Here is a 17,542-nt window from a genome sequence, read left to right on the forward strand (position 1 = left end):
TGCAAAAATTTCTTGTAAATTATTTTTCATAACAAAATTGTAAGAAATATCTGTAAATTATTTTTTGCAAATAAATTCGTAAAAAAATTTGTGAAATTATTATTTTAAGAAAATTTGTAAAAAATTTCTGTAAATATTTTTTTGTAGGAAAATTAAAAAAAAAAACATTTTTCTAGTAGTGAATTATATTTATTCTCTTTGGCGGAGAAAACAGGGCAATAAAAAACTAAAATGTGTTGAAATTAACTTTGTGATAAAGTGGAAAACTGAAGCCAACTTCACTGCACCGGAAGCAACATGGATGTCATGGAAAACTGAAAATTATTGCAACTTAATTTCTTCCGAATTAGGGGCTTTTATTTTAATTACATTGTCTTCCTTCAAATATTACCACAGCATCAGCATCACTACCACACTTTCTTTGAATCCTGAAGCAGTAATTGTTCTTGCTTTACACCTTGGCAGTAATACTAATTAATGCAAATCATTGCATTTGCCAATAATTTCAATTGCTTCTGGTTACATAATGAAGAGGAGAAACTAGATAACCATAATTATTGTAACAAGAATACTTTTTGGCAAATCAATAACAACAGTCTAGAATGCCCAGAGCACAAGACACGTTTCAGTGGAAAAATAGTGTTTTCATACTAGCTTTATGATAAAGTAAAAATATGAGGACCCAACTTGGACTTCATGCCATAGTGACAATTGCAACTTAATTTCGTCTGAATCTGAGTGCAAAGTGTGAGAAACTTAGTAGAACCTGCCAAGAAGAATTTCTCTTGTTTGCAAGAGATATTCGCCTAAATACATAATCAACCAACTTCATTTAACCCTCAAACCTTGTATTTCTTCACTGTCCACCCTTTATTTGTATCCAGAGTCACCTGTTCTTGCTTTTGCATTCGCATCTTTACACAAATTCTAATACACATCTTTCATTCTCTACAGGTTTGAGAATTGCAATGGCTTCCAATGCCATCATCGAATGCAGCTCCTCTTCATCTCATCCGATGAGGACATATGATGTGTTTGTGAGCTTCCGTGGTGAAGACACACGCAACAACTTCACTTCTTTTCTCTGTCGTGATCTCAGTAGAAATGGCATTGAGGCCTTCAAAGATGATACACATCTCCCCAAAGGTGAATCCATAGCACCCGAGTTACTACAAGCCATTGAAGGGTCTCGCATTTTCATTGTGGTCTTCTCCAACAACTATGCTTCCTCCACTTGGTGCTTGCGTGAATTAGCACACATATGCAATTGCATTCAAACTTCACAGAGGCCTGTCCTTCCTATATTTTATGATGTTGATCCTTCAGAGGTTCGAAAACAAAGCGGATTTTATGAAAAAGCCTTTTCCAAACATGAAGATAAAGAGAAGACCGAGGAAGTTCAGAGATGGAGAGAAGCTCTCACACGAGTGTCCAATCTCTCTGGCTGGGATATCCGAAACAAGTAAATAATCTTCTCTCATTTCATGATGTTGGATCTTAATTTATTACCTATACACACCCTACCTTATATGCATGTGCATATATTCACCATTACATTATCACTTGGTTTTCTTGTTTTTACTAACCCTTTCTAAAATAAGGTTGAGTAGGTAACATGTAGATTGGGTATAAACAAATACGTGTTAAATGTAATTAGCATTTATAAAGGGAAGAAGAACTCTGATATTTTCATTTCCTCTATTTGGTTCTCAATGTATTAATTTGACATTCTTCATTTTTTTTTCAAATTTCAGGCCACAATATGTAGTGATTGAAGAAATTATTCAAAAGATAAAAAATATTCTGGGTCATAAATTTTCATGTCTTTCAAAAGATAATTTAGTTGGGATGGAATCTCGTGTTAAACAATTATTAAAGATATTGTGTTTGGAGTCAATTAATGATGTTCGAGTTATTGGAGTTACTGGGATGGGCGGAATAGGAAAAACAACTCTTGCTCAATCTGTATATGAAAGAATCTCTCATCAATATGATTTTTGTTGTTTTATTGATGTGAGAAAAATTTATCAAGATTCTAGCACTATAGGTGTACGAAAAAGAGATACTTTCTCAATGTTTAAAAGAAAAGAATCTTGAGATTTGCAATGTTTCTCATGGAACATATTTAGTATGGACAAGGTTACTGCATGCAAGGGCACTTATTGTTCTAGATAATGTTAATCAAGATAGGCAACTAAATATGTTTACAGGGAATAGGGAGACTCTATTACATGAATGCCTAGGTGGAGGGAGTAGAATTATCATAATTTCTAGGGATGAACATATACTGAGAACACATGGAGCAAATGATGTTTATCAAGTCAAACCGTTAAATGACGAAGATGCTATTCAATTATTTTACAAATATGCTTTCAAAGGTAATGATATTATGAGTGATTATAAAAACTTGACAAATGATGCACTATCACATGTTCAAGGCCATCCTTTGGCAATTCAAGTATTGGGCTCATCTTTGTTTGGTAGAAATATCTCACAGTGGAAAAGTGCATTGGCTAGGCTTGGAGAAAATAAAAGTGCAAATGTTATGGATGTCATGCGATTAAGTTTTGATGACTTGAATAACCTAGACAAGGAGATATTTCTAGATATTGCTTGCTTTTTAAATAAGTTTAAAGAGAAACGTGTGATGGAGATTCTAGATCTTCAAGGTACCAGATCTTGGGGAGGCCTTCAATCTTACGTTGTTGAATTTGAGTGGATGCGAAAAATTGAGGCAGCTTCATCCATCCATTGGTCTTCTAAGAAAGTTGACTTTTTTGAATTTAGAAAAATGTACAAGTCTTATCAAGATAATACAATTAAGAGAGAACCTAAATCTTGAAAGACTAAATCTTCGAGGATGTATACAACTCAAGGAGTTTAATATATCCATTGGTTTTATGCAAAAGCTTACCCGTTTAGATTTGAGTGGGTGTGAAAATCTAGTAAGCTTAACCGATAGCATATTGTGCCTAAATTCTCTAGAATATTTGAATCTCTCTCTGGCTGTCAAAAATTGTTTAATATATCAAGGAATGAAGAGCAAATGAAGAAGCTTTGTATAGATGAATCTCCGATTTGTTCGCACTCAACATCGTCCATCATGAAAAGGTGGTTTATGTCACCTTTACATTTGTTGCATTCTAGAGCACGTACAGGTTCAGTTTTAAATGGTTTGGTTTGGTTCGGTTTTTTTGCACACCCCTACCTACACTTGCTTGTATGCTTGAACTTCATCTAAATTTCTGCAATTTAGTTGAAATACCTGATGCTATTGGAAATTTACATTTCTTAGAAATCCTAAATTTAATGGGAAACAATTTTTCCACACTGCCTAGCCTCAAGGAGCTTTCCAAGCTGCAACTTTTAAATTTAAAGGACTGTAGGCAGTTGAAATATTTGCCTAATCTTCCTTCACGAACTGACTTGTCATCTAAAAGGTCGCTCCCAGAGTCTTTTTCTAGCAAAAAAGACCCATGGGCATTTGAGAGATTTTACGACTACATGGAAGCAGGATTAAATACTTTTGGTTGTCCAGAATTAATTGAATTGGAACGTTGCACTAGCACGGCTTTATCATGGACGCTACAAATTCTACTTCAGGTGTGTCCACTCCTTTCTTTATTTCTCTCTTTTTCTTTGTGTGTGTGTGTGTGTGGGAACCAGGCACTAACACGTAGCTCTGTCTGTGGTACTAGGTTCACTACCAATACATACTTCCGTCTCTGTGGAACATTCCTTTTCCTAGCATCATTTCAAGTATTATTGGAGGAAGTGAAATACCTAGTTGGTTCAACAATCATCGCGAAGGCATGGGCAGTATAATAACCATAGATGAATCTCCCCTTATGCACAAAGGCAATAATTGCATTGCTCTTGCTTGTTGTGTAGTATTTGGACCTCCTGCTTCTCGAAGAAAAGCTCCTCCAATTATACACTCACTTAATCATGTTTCTGTTCCCTTTCTTTGCGCTGAAGATCGAATTACGGAAGATCACTTGTGGTGGTTCTATGTTACAAGTGGAAGCCATATTTGGTCAACCAAGTATGAAAATTTGAAATTGCAATTTCACATAATAAGGGAGTCGGACATTGAAAGTTGGAGTTTTCACGGGAAGAAATATGGGTATCGTTGGGTATATGAGAAGGACTTAGAAGAATCAAACTTGACAATGATATGCAGCCGGTGAGCTTGGAAGCACAACTTTTTGGCAATTGAAGAAAACAAATAGCAACTTCATTTCAGCTTCACTTTCATCATATAGAAGGATTGGAGGCATAATTCAATATGGATGCAAGATTTGCAGCATTACACCAAACAAAGATGCACAGTAGAATTCAAATTCACAATGACTTCAGGGATGTGCAGTCCAATCTTTTCTATGAAAGCTCTACTAATGTTAAAATTAGTGCTACTTTGTTTGAATAAACTCATGATAGAAGAAATGATCATGTTCATGGTATTCTATTTTTAATTAAAAATATAATGTAGCTCTTTTGTCGCTAACATAATTTCCTAAATCCCTTTTGATTTTTTAATTTGTCCTTGCATATTATTTGGTTTCTAAATTTATGAATCTCACTGCAAGTAAATTCTTGTGTTAACTCTATTTGACCAATTTTACTTGTGACTCTTAGGTGGAACTTAACATTTTCATGAGTGTCCTTTCACTCAACTTATTAAGATGACTCTTGGCAAATGGAGAACGGATGCTCCAAATTCTCATTGGAAAACAGAATCAAGTTGTTGCATAATCAATTTCCACCTCTTGAACCTGTAGGATCCTTCTGTTGGTAATCACATGATTCTTTTTCTTTTGATTGTAATGTTTTCCAGAGGTTAATTGATACAATTTCTAATCTTTTTTATATTGACATATAATATTATTATACTTCTGTTGGTTGGCATAGAGTTGTATAATGAACCAATCATGTTTTATTTAACTTATATAAGTTATATTACTCATGATAGCAATTTAAAAAAACGATTCCCGTAGGTCTGTATTGGTCAATGTAATAATGAGGACATCAAACAAAGGAATAAGATTGTAGACTAATTGGAAAGAAAATGAGGGAAAATATATTTGAAGTTTGACTTGCCTTTTATGCATTTAAGTCTTATATACTTGAAACAAATAGAATCTATTTCATATTTTGATCCAAACAGTCATTGTCCTGTCCTCTGATTTTTGAGGGATTGACTAGATTCAAGGATTTTGATTCATAACAAAAGAATGGAAAAACCAAATGCATTATTTGCTACAGTGTTTTGAAAACTAAATTGAAGATTGAACAGACAAGGCAAATGCTTCTGGAAAATATTTTGATGCTTGAAGTTGCCATATATTTTTCTTTTCTTCTTTGATGTGTTGTGTACTTAACAAAAATTCAATCTGTTGCAGATTTTGATCCAGGCAGATTTTCCCCTGTGGTCTAACATGTGAGGGCTTTACAGTTTCAAAGAAAAGTAAAAACAAAAAAGAATGAAGTGACATTGCCCAACACTCTCTCTGCTGCAACATTATGAGAACAGGATGAAAGACTGACAAGAAGACCACTATATCAATGTTTGTTTGATTCATTAAGTTAAATTTATGACTAAATTGTAATTTGATTATTATATTGACGTAGTGGCAGCTGGTCTCTCTCTACTCTTGTTTACAAAATGTAATTTCACATAAACCTTCTTTAACAACATAGAGGAACAAGAACAAACGGAGTACAAAAACTGTTTTTATTATAAATTACAATTTCAAATATTTTCTTATTCTGTTTTTAATCTGTAACATCTATATTTAACAAAAATAATATATATGCTTCAGATTTTTAATTCAAATATTTTTTTCCAATTTTTATTATTTTATTAGTACCTAAATAATTTTATTTGTATTAAGTTAAATATTTTTGTTTTAACTAAAAAAAAATACATAAATGTTTTGAATACAAGAATACAAATCCGTATCATATTCTTTGATTTTCTTTGAAGTTAATAACTTCTAATTTCTTCCGTAGCATTTGTTGATGACTGTGAAATTGATAGAAGTATATTAAAATTGATAGAATAAATGTCTTTTATCCTTTTCGAAGACAATCATATAAAAATTGATAGAAGTATATTAAACTATTGTTGGCTATTGAAAATTTTCTAATTGTCAAAATAAAATATTTTAAAGTCTTTACAATTTTTTATTTAATTTATAAATTTCTTTAAAAGTTGTTTGTGTTTAGGAAAAAAGTAAATTGTATAGACAAATAATGTTTGTTTGTTAATTTATTCATAATTTATTTTTAGCTTTACTAAATGAGGGGTGGGCTAGTTTTAGTATTTAAAAACTTGTAGCATTTTTAATGTGTGTAAAACTAAGTTCATAACTCAAATATATCAAATCAGTTTTTGACCTGTTTCGTATGTGGGAATTTGCAGATTTTTAATCTCACCTGTTATATTATTTTAATCATACACCTATCTTCTATGTTCTGTTTCCAATAACTATCAATAGTTAAATATATTCAAAGCATAGAGTTTACAGTATATTTTTCTAATGCATTCAAGTCTTTCGTATTTTGATCCAAAAGATCATTGCTCTATGCTCTGATATTTGATGGCTTTCAAGGATTTTGATTCATAACGAACGAATAGGAAAAAAAAATACATTACCGAACACTATTTGCTTCAATTTTGGAAACTAAATTGAAGATTGAATAGACAAAGCAAATGCATTCGCTATATTTTGAATCTGTTGCAGATTTTGATCCGAACACAAGTACACTTTTTGCTCTCTTCACGAACTGACTTGCACTCAAAAACTTATTTACCACTATGGCCAATCATAACACTTCCTTTTGACGTGAGATTAAATATTTTCGATTGCACAAAATTAGTTGAGAGGGAACACTGCTCTAGCATGATTTTGTCATGGATGATAAAATTTGTTCAGGTGTGTAGCTCCTTCCTTTTTCTATTGTGTGTAGGAACCAGGAATTAACATATAGCTGTCTGTGGTACTAGTGTGCATCACCTAAACATATAATTTGTGTATTGTGCAGAACATAATCTGTTTAGGTCGAAGCCTTTCAAGTATTATTTCAGGAAGAGAAATACCAAGGTGGTTCAACAATCAGCATGTGGGCATGGGAAGTTTCATAAGCTAGACATATCAGAACTTATGCAGCATGACAATAATTGCATTGGCTTTGTGTGTTGTGTAGTGTTCACAATTCGTTCTGGTTGGGAACAGCTTTGGGGATGAGTCCTCCGAAACAACCAATTTTTGTTCGGGTGGATCTCAATGCATGTCAAGTCACTGACGAATCAGATCACATGTGGTTATTCTTTTACACTCCACTACCATTCCAAATCGGTATAAATACAAAATTGTTAATAAGTGAAGACCATTGTGTAAAATTTGATGTTGAGGTGAAGAAATATGTGTATTGTTGGGTATATGAACAGAATCCAACACTATCAAACTTAACAAAGTTGCATAGCAGGAATTCTTTGGTTTGGAAGCACAACTTTTTGGCAATAAGCAACTTCATTTCAGCTACACTTATATCAAAATCAAGAATCGGAGGCATTGTAGGTTGAATATGGAGATCAAACAAAAAAATGCTTTTATTTGGGATAGGGATTCGAATCTTCTTTTTTCTAGCTGCAATATTGTTAATGTCAGTTCCACTCTATTTGAATAAAGTGAGAAGAAATGCCGATAGTCTTTGCAATTATTACTTTCCAAATTCAAACTAGCTATTTTGTCCTTGACATTAGTGCTTACCTGCCATTTAATTTTTTAATTTCTCTTCGATTATCATTTGGTTTCTAAATTTATAAATCTCACTAAGTCAATGCTTGTGTTACTAGCATTGACCAATTTAATTGTGAGTCCAATGTGTGGCAGTTAACATTCCCATGTCTCAAGTTAACTACCATGTTCTAAGTAATTAACATTAAATTTTACGTGAGGATGGTACAATATTCTATCCAATTAATGAATTTGATGTCAAGTATGATTTTATTGTATCTAAATCAATATATTAACTTAATTATGATCTTTAATTCTGTTAGTGTGGAGTTCTATAATGTACCAATCATGTTTTATTCAAGTCATGTTATTTATGACAACATGAAGAGAAGTTGATAAAAATGATTCCCTGATCAGGAAATCTAATAATCAGGACATAAAACCGTGGAACAAGGTTTCAGATTAAGCAGAAAGAAAGTGAGGAAAAATAGTTTTGTTGCATTGAGTCATGATATCTTCATTTTCTGCTGCTTTCATGTCTTATACTTAAAACAAATAGAACGTGGTTCAGTTATTGATCCAACCAGCCTTTGCCTGGTCCTCTGACATTTGAGGGCTTGACTAGTCTCAAGGATTTGGATTCATAAGAACAGTAACAGATCACTGACATTACCGTGCAATGTTTTGAAAACTAGATTGAATATTGAATAGGCAAGACAAAAAATGGTTTTGTAATATATTTTTATAAGGAGAGTTACTTGGTATATATTTTTCTTCTTCTTCTTCCGTTTCCTATGTACTTAACACAAATTGAATCTTTCAGATTTTGATTGGGAGAGTTATTCCCCTGTCCTCTAACATGTGAGAACTTGACTAGTTTCAACAATATCAGAACAGAAAAATCAGAGTAAGCTCTATCAGCCGATGAGATTTCTGGATTATGGTTTGATTAGTTCAATCGGTTAAGCCCTCTTTGAGTCATTAAGAAGTTGTTTATATCTTTAACAACACAGAGGAACAGGATCAGGCAGAAGAGAAATGGGTTAATCACATGCCTAAGCAATACTCTTTGGTTTTGTATTTTCCTTACAATACTCTGATTTCGTAGGTCGGACATTTTTTGGTGTTGGGTTTAGAGTTCTAAGCACTTCTATCATTATTTTAAAACTATTTTGGTTTTCTTTTCATTATGTTACGCCAACCTACTAGCTACAATAACATACCCCGATAATACTTTTTGATTTTCTTTGAAGTTAATAACTTTTAATTTCTTGGCATATTTTTTTTAGTGTGATTGTGTGAAATTTCACTGATTTCCCTTAAAGTTTCCAACATCTAATTTCTTTCCGTACATTCGGGGATATATGTTGGAAATATGTCTAAATATTTTTAGGAGAATAAATTAGTTTTGAGAAAAAAAAATTATTTATGTTTTAAATATTTAGATTTAATCTATTTTGATTATTTTAGAGTTTGTTTTCTTAATTTTATAATAAAAATAATTAATTTTGTATTACAACTTTTTTCTATAAATAGAGACTTTATGAATAAAATTAGATTATACTCATCTGATAAAAAATATATCTTTAAATAATACAAATATAAAATAATTCATCATTGGTATTTAGAGTCAAGCTTACAACCTGTGGAGATGGATGTCAAAATAAACTTTTCACAAATTTCCCTACCTATCTTTGATGGAGAAAGTTATGATCTTTGGGCGATGAGAATAGAAGCATACCTAGAGGTTTTAAATTTTTGGGAAGTCGAAGAAGATTATGATGCTTTCGTGTTGCCAGACAATCCTATTGTAGCTCAAATAAAAATTTACACAGAATGGAAAATCAAGAAGTTACTCTCTTTGCCTGTTTCTCACAAAATGTTTTCATCATGACCATGACTCTCAAATTGCCAAAAATAATATAATTTGGGATTACTTGGAGGAAGAATATGCTGGAGATGAAATAATTTGAAGCATGCAAGGGTTGAATTTAATGTGAGAATCTGAGTTACAAAGAATGAAGGATATTGAGACAATCAAACAATACTCAAACAAATTGTTTGACATTGCTAATAAGGTATGATTACTAGAAACACAATTTCATAATTCTAGAATTGTTAAAAAAAATTCTAGTAATTATAACCAAAAGATATGAAACTTCAATAATGGCCTTGGAGAATACAAAGGATTTGAGTAAGATCACTTTGGTAAAGTAGTTGCATGCATTGCAAGCATTATAATAGGAAGCTTATGAGACAAGAGGAACTATGGAGGGTGTATGTTTAGCCAAATGGAAGAACAATAATGGTGGCAAAAATAAGAAGGAATTCCAAGAGAAAAACCAAAATAATAATACTCAAATTTTTCCACCATGTCTTTGTTACAAAAAGTCTAGTCATCCACAACATAGGAGACCTGACACAAAATGTTACGAGTGCAAACAATATTAGGATGCTAGCCTAAAATATATATGCAAATCTAATGGGCAACAAGAAGAAGCCAACATTGCTGGAAATCAACAAGAAAAGGAAGAAGAACAACTACTCTTAATGTCATGCTTTATACGTTCCTGATATTAATCAAAATTTGTCGAGTGTTTCTTAGTTGTTGGAAAAGGCTATAAAGTGTTATTTGATTATAAAAATTGTGTGATTAAAGATATAAATAATAAAAAAGTGTTCAATATTCATATGAACGCAAGACTTTTACCTTAAATTTGGAGAAGAAGGAGCTAATTACAAATGCATATACAAGTGAAGAGCACAAAGATGCATGTTTTCAAAAAAGAAGTTTGATGATCAAAAGCAGAATGAAGATGATGAAAAATCACCTTCCAAAGAAAAATTTGAGACAAATATTAAGGTGGTTCCACTTAAGAAGGATTGTAACAAAAATCACAAGAAAAATAAAAGGAAGAAACAAAATAGATTTTGAAATTTAAATCCAAATTAGGTGATAATTAAAGATATTCGATCAAAGAAATGTATTAGGAATATGCGACAATAAATTAGTTTTGATAAGTATTTTTTTATTTATGTTTCAAATATTTAGATTTAATATATTTTAATTATTTGAGAGTTTGTTTTTCTTAATTTTAGAATATATAAGATAATACCAATAGTTGATTTTATATTACAATTTTTCTCTATAAAATAGAGACTTCGTAAATAAAATTAGATTATGCTTAAAAGCTATATTTTTTTAAAATACAAATAAAAATAATCGATCAATATACTTTAGCTAAAAGATGACATCACCTTATGAAACTATACGTAGCTTATAAATTGCCCAAGATTTCTCATTCTGTATACTGAAAACCTCAAAACGTTTAGATTTCTCATGTGTAGTCTAAATTTCACCGTATTCAATCAGAAAATTCATTCAAATGATAATCAATACACTTTTCAATTTCAAGACTTTTCGATTATCTCTTGGAATCAATACATCTACAACGTCCAAACCATAAGTCACGTTAGGATTACCTTATTTCCTTAGTGAAAGAAACAGGCAACAAGAAAATAAAATGTGTTCATATGAGCTTTTAATAAAGTGAAAAAAAGTGAACATTGACCACAAAGGAAGAAAAATGAAAGTCATGGATGTGAGTTAAGGTTTGTTATGAGAAGCAACCGAGAAAAAAACGCCAAATTGCAATACACATGACTTGGGTTGGGTCTAATTAGCATCAATATGCAATTGCCATCAAAGATTACCAAGACGTGTTCTGCCCATTTTTAATGATGTTGACCCTTCAGAGGTGCGAAAACAGAGTGGACACTATGAGAAAGCCTTTGCCGAATACGAAGAGAGATTCAGAGAAGATAAAGAGAAGATGGAGGAAGTGCAGACATGGAGAGAATCTCTAAACAAAGTGGCAGACATCTCTGGTTGGCATATAGGAAATAAGTAAGTAATCCTCTCCCATTTGGCAATTGTTCTCTTGAATTTAAGAGAGGTAACATGCAAGTTGCATATTGGGCCCAAATTAATACATGTTTAATGTACGTAGTATTTAAAAGTGTTATCTTTGTCCTATGATCGTAGTCCTGTTTTAATTCTCTTGGGTGATTTGGCATCCTTTATTTTTCTTTGAATTTTCAGGCCACAACATGTAGAGATTGAACAAATAGTTCAGATGATAATAAATATATTGGGTCCAAAATTTCCTAGTCTTCCAAATGATGATCTAGTTGGGATGGAATCCCGTGTTGAACAATTGGCAGAGTTTTTACGCTTGGGGTCTAATAATGATGTTCGAGTTGTTGGAATTAATGGGATGAGTGGAATAGGAAAGTCAATTGTTGCTCATGCTTTATATGAAAGAATCTCTCATCGATATGATTTTACTTGTTTCATTGATGATGTAAGCAAAATTTATCGAGATTCTAGTATATTAGGTGTGCAAAATCATTTACTTTCTCAAACTCTAAATGAAAAATATCTAGAGATTCACAATATTTCTGAGGGAACATATTTGGCATGGACAAGGCTACGCAATGCAAGGGCACTTATAATTCTTGATAATGTTGATCATGTTGGACAATTGCGGATGTTTACAGGGAATCGAGAGACTCTATTACGCAAATGCTTGGGTGAAGGGAGCAGAATCATCATAATTTCTAGGGATGAACGTATATTGAAGACACATGGAGTGGACGATGTTTACCAAGTCCAACCATTGAATCGGGAGGAAGCTGTTCAGTTGTTTTGCATAAGTGCTTTCAAATGTAATTATGTTATGAGTGGTTATGAAAAGTTGATGTACAACGTACTATCACATGCTCAAGGCCACCCCTTAGCAATTCAAGTATTAGGCTCATCTTTGTTAGGCCAAAATGTCTCCCGGTGGAAAAGTGCATTGGCTAGGCTAAGAGAAAATAAAGGTAGAAATATTATGGATGTGCTACGAATAGGTTTTGATGAGCTGGAAGACATTGACAAGGAAATGTTTCTTGACATCGCTTGCTTTTTTAAAGATTATGACCGTGAGAATTTTGTGAAGGAAGGAAGTACTAGATTTTCGTGGATTTCATCCTGAATATGGTCTACAAGTTCTCATTGCTAAATCACTTATAAGTATTGACAGTGCTGGATGCATTCATATGCATCGCTTAATAAGAGATTTGGGTAGATTTATTGTTCAAGAAAAATCACCTATGAAGCCAAGAAAGTGGAGTAGGTTGTGGGATTACCAACATTTTCACAAAGTTATATCAGACAATATGGTAAAATAGTTTTTTGTATAAAATCCTATGCTGTCATTTTTTTCAGAATTTGTAAATACTTCAAAAGTTCTAACATTTGCTTTGTGAATCATTGTAGGTATCAGAAAATATTGAAGCCATAGCAGTTGAAAAGGTTATATGGCCTAAAGTTTGGCCTAAGGGTTTTCCAGAGAGTAAGACAACTAAAGCTTAGACCTATCAATATAAAATTATTTTCTTGTTATTTCTTTATTAAACAAAATAAGTCACATATATTGGTAAAATGACCCATTATATAACTTTCTCATTTAAATTAAAACAAAAGTCTTGGTGAAATTTTACTTTTAGGTCTCACTGATTGTTGGATTGATCATAAAGACATGAAAGAGCTTAATGAAACAACAATAAGGGTTGATGCTCTATCAAAAATGAGTCATCTTAAGTTACTCAAGTTTAAAAATGTGATGTTTTCCGGAAGCCTCAATCATCTTTCGAATGAGCTAGGATATCTTATTTGGGATAAATATCCTTTTGAGTGTTTGCCTCCAAGTTTTCAACCGGACAAACTTGTTGAGTTGTCCCTTAGAGACAGCAGTATCAAACAACTATGGGAAGAAAGAAAGGTAATAGTATCAATTGTTATAGTACTAGTCTTTTCTATTTTGTTTTCTTTAAATGAACATATAAAAATAAAAGTCTCATTTATTATTTACTTATTTTCTCAAATTAATTAAAGAAAAAATCTTAGTTCAGTGTCGTTATTAACTTTGCCTACTACTATTGCCCCTTCATTGTAGACTCTACATAATTTGAGACGTTTGGATCTCTCTCATTCCAAAAATTTAACGAAGATGCCAGATATTGGGGAGGCCCTAAATCTTGAGTTCCTAAATCTGACTGGATGTGTAAAACTCAAGCAGATTGATCCTTCATTTCGTCTTTTAAGAAAGCTTAATTTTGTGAGTTTGGAAGACTGCAAAAATCTTATCAAGCTGCCACATTTTGGGGAGGCCTTGAATCTTGAAACGCTAAATCTCAAAGGATGTGTGAAACTCAGGAAGATTGATCCCTCCATTGGTCTTCTAAGAAAGATGTCTTTTTTGAATTTGAAAGGTTGCAGAAGTCTTATCAAGTTACCACATTTCAGAGAGGACCTAAATCTTGAAATGCTAAATCTCGAAGGATGTACACAACTCAAACAAATCAATCCATCCATTGGTCATCTAAGAAAGCTTACTTTTTTAAATTTGAAAGACTGCAAAAATCTAATAAGCTTACCCAACAACATATTGGACCTCAGTTCTCTTCAACATTTGAGTCTCTCTGGATGTTCCAAATTGTATACTATTCAGTCTTTAGGTAAATGTTAAGTCTCAATTTTACCTCTTTTTGGATGAGACTTATACAAGATTTAATGATCAAATTCTTCCATTCTTTGTATCATTGCATATAATTGTTCTCATTTTGGTTTCTTTTGTATATGCAGGTATTCAAGTAGAGAATTGAGGAAAAAAAGGGTTAAAGGAGTGGAAAACAAAAGAATTAAGGAGCAGAGCAGGCAACCGCGCCAGGCGCCGTATTAATCTCGCCGGGCGGGCATAAAATAGAGTACTCTCAGCCTTTGGGAACCTCGCGCCGGGCGCAATTTATAATTGCGCCGGGCTCAATTCAAGGCCGAGAGCACATTGAGCATCAGGGGAAGCCCTCGCCGGGCGCGAAGTGTAACGCGCCGGGCGCAATAACCCTAATCTGTCTCCTCGGGCTGCATAAAAGGAAAATTTCGGGGTTCTTCTCCCCAATTCGCCTAGGAGCGCCTCCAGGAGCTCTGCAGGAGGGATTCTCAGGCTTCGGAAGCCTCCCACGGTGGATCATTCCTTCGGTTCTTCCTTTCCTCTTCCATCTCTATTTTAGTTTTCCCCTCTTTGTTTTGAGAGGTTCTATCCATTGTATTGGGGTTTTGATGTAACCAACAAACTCTATTGTAATCCCTTTGTGTTTAATGATATATATGTTTTGTTTCATTCCTTGTTGTGTATGATTCTATGCTTAATGCTTGCTTTGGCTTGATCACCCTTTGCATGATTTAAGGTTTCATTGAGTATTGGGAAATATCCTTGAAACTAGTTATGAACATATGCCTAGTGGGAATTGTACCTAGGGATAGGGCTTGACCCATTAGTAGTCTTAAAACCCTAACCGGTAATGCGGGTGGAGGTATTGAGTACTCAAGGGATTGATATTCAATATTTTGTACCTAGGCTCTTTCTCTAAGGAATTAGGTCTGAGTAAATTTATGGTTGACTGAACAATGGATGTAACAAGAGACATAGGATTCACTAGTGTTTGTTTGGTGAAATCAAACCCCCACAACTTCAAGTGTCCATTTTACCATTTCTCACCCCATTTCATTTCTAATTCATTTATTTGTGTTTTAACAATTCCAGTAGTTTTGTTCTTAAATTCATATTCATATTTATTGGGATTGTTCTCAAGTCACAAGTAGCCAATGAATGCTTAGTTTACCTTCTAATCCCTGTGGATACGATATTTTTACTACTTGTACGGCCGGTACACTTGCCGTGTTTGAGTCCGTTGAGGGAAGTAACCTAATCTATAATTATAATAAAAAGTACTTCAACGGAAATCTCAACAGTAAACCAAGGGATGGAGAGCATTTAAAGAAGCTTTATATAGGTGAAGCTCATATGTATTCCCAATCAACATTCCACAGCACATAAAGATTCACTTAGTTGTTCGTTGGATTCCATTAGTACTTTCCCATGCATGCGTGAACTTGATCTAAGTTTCTGCAATTTACTTCAAATCCCTGATGCTATTGCAAATTTACATTGCTTAGAAGGACTAACTTAAAGGGGAAACAATTTTGCTACACTGCCTAGCCTCAAGAAGCTGTCCAGACTGTATTATTTAGACTTACAACATTGCAAGCAGCTGAAATATTTGCCTGAGCTCCCTTCGCGAACTGCCTTGTCAAATGCATTGCTTCCATTTAGTAGAGCAGGATTGGAGATATTCAACTGCCCAGAATTTGTTGAGAGGGAATGTTGCACTAACATGACTATTTCATGGATGATACAAATCATTCAGGTGTGTCCACTCTCTCCTTCCTCTTTGCATCTATTTCTGTCTCTTTTTTCATGTGTAAAGAAACTAATGAAATTGTGTGACAAAATTTAGAGACAAAAAATTATCTTTACAGTAACTAACATATCACTGTTGTGTCTGTGGTACTAGGCGGAATTCCAATACAATCCTCTTAAATATAGTACATGGCCTCCAAGCATTTCAAGTGTTATTCCGGGAAGTGAAATACCAAGGTGGTTTAACAATCAACATGAGGGCATGGGTACTTTCATAAGAATTGAGGCACCTCCCCTTATGGGAGACAATAATTTCATTGGCATTGCTTGCTGTGTAGTATTTGCAGCTGGTTCTGGGATAGAAAAAGTTTTAGGGATGGATCCTCCAATGCTACAAACATCTCGTGATGCTTTTATTCCGGTGATTCTAGATGAAGATCTAGTTGCGGACAAATCAGATCACATGTGGTTATTCTATTTCAATGCACAACGACCCACATGCCCATTTTCGAAATTGGAATATGATATAAAGGAGTGGCAAGGTTTTGATGTTGTGGTGAAGAAATATGGTTATCGTTTGGTATATGAATAGGATCGAAAACTGTCAAAATTAACAATGGTACATATCAGAAATTCGTTAGCTGAGAAGCCCAACTATTTGGAAAGTGATGGAAACATCAAAGTGAAGAACTTGATATAGACCTGTGTACTGCCTAGAATTAGTTGAAAGCGAGCACTGCACTAGCATGACTATTTTGTGGATGAAATAAATTGCACACCCCTTCCTTCCTCATCTCATCTCTTCCTCTCCCTGTGTTCTTTTTTCTGCTGCAGGAACCTGCAACTAACATATAGTTGTGTCTGTGTAGATGGACCACCATTACAAATGTCAAATGTCTTGAAAGTACTCTGTTTCCTCCAACCACTGAAACTTTGAAAGTATTATTTGAGGAAGTGAATGAAACTGAAATACTTAGGTGGTTCAGTAATCAGCATGTGTGCATGTGGGGAACAGTTTTAGGGATAGGGCCTCCAAAATTAAGTGTTTTATCCTCTTCTCGGTATAATTTGTTAGAGCATGAGATTTTGTCTTATTTGAATTTTGGCTTTTGAAAATTTAGATAGTCTTATTGTTTCAGATTTTTATTCTTTTTGTTCTATTTTTATTTTGCTTGTAATCCTAATAATTCTGATGGCATATGAAACTTTTTAGAATTTTCAAATTGGTTGGAAGTCTATATATAGACATTCTCTTTTACGAATTTTAATGTCAAATTTCCTTCTTCATTTTAATTTTCTGCAAGTTACAAATTTCTAACGTGATTTGGGTGGTTCTTGATGAGCATCTAAACATGGAAAAATAAATTCACATGTGGTTATACTATTTTACTGTATTATGTGACACATCTTTGGCATTGGTAATGGAGAAGCTAAGTTTTGATGTTGAGGTGAAAAAACTTAACATTCCTGTGTCTAACGTTAACTACCATCTGC

The 17,542-nt window shown here is 33.4% G+C and overlaps 1 protein-coding gene and 3 pseudogenes across 4 annotated transcripts; all 4 read left to right on the top strand.

Annotated features, from left to right (window-relative positions):
- Positions 1-572: 572 nt before the first annotated feature.
- Positions 573-2,908, top strand: LOC145949189 (disease resistance protein RPV1-like; annotated as a pseudogene). The gene is made up of 3 exons (XR_014428627.1): positions 573-848; positions 955-1,462; positions 1,755-2,908. The product of XR_014428627.1 is annotated as a disease resistance protein RPV1-like (transcript).
- A 152-nt stretch (positions 2,909-3,060) lies between these two features.
- Positions 3,061-5,651, top strand: LOC109806977 (TMV resistance protein N). The gene is made up of 3 exons (XM_083062517.1): positions 3,061-3,603; positions 3,699-4,794; positions 5,403-5,651. The coding sequence occupies exons 1-2, from the start codon at positions 3,223-3,225 to the stop codon at positions 4,188-4,190; spliced, it is 873 nt and encodes a 290-aa protein (XP_082918643.1). The 5' UTR covers positions 3,061-3,222; the 3' UTR covers positions 4,191-4,794; positions 5,403-5,651.
- Positions 5,652-11,422: 5,771 nt separating this feature from the next.
- On the top strand, positions 11,423-14,968 carry LOC109792483 (disease resistance protein RPV1-like; annotated as a pseudogene). The gene is made up of 6 exons (XR_014428342.1): positions 11,423-11,649; positions 11,845-12,968; positions 13,066-13,141; positions 13,296-13,570; positions 13,745-14,306; positions 14,434-14,968. The product of XR_014428342.1 is annotated as a disease resistance protein RPV1-like (transcript).
- Positions 14,969-15,641: 673 nt separating this feature from the next.
- On the top strand, positions 15,642-17,341 carry LOC145950787 (disease resistance-like protein DSC1; annotated as a pseudogene). Its single transcript, XR_014428628.1, has 2 exons — positions 15,642-16,055; positions 16,203-17,341. The product of XR_014428628.1 is annotated as a disease resistance-like protein DSC1 (transcript).
- Positions 17,342-17,542: the final 201 nt, after the last annotated feature.

Source organism: Cajanus cajan, chromosome 8 (genome assembly GCF_000230855.2).
Source record: "Cajanus cajan strain Asha chromosome 8, NIPB_CcT2T_4, whole genome shotgun sequence".
Lineage (NCBI taxonomy): Eukaryota > Viridiplantae > Streptophyta > Magnoliopsida > Fabales > Fabaceae > Cajanus > Cajanus cajan.

Bases quoted from the DNA above. Each gene is read 5' to 3' on its own strand.
- LOC109806977 (XM_083062517.1), top strand. From the start codon at position 3,223: ATGCTTGAACTTCATCTAAATTTCTGCAATTTAGTTGAAATACCTGAT. The intron at 3,604-3,698 runs GTGTGTCCACTC...CTGTGGTACTAG, and splicing joins CGCTACAAATTCTACTTCAG to GTTCACTACCAATACATACT.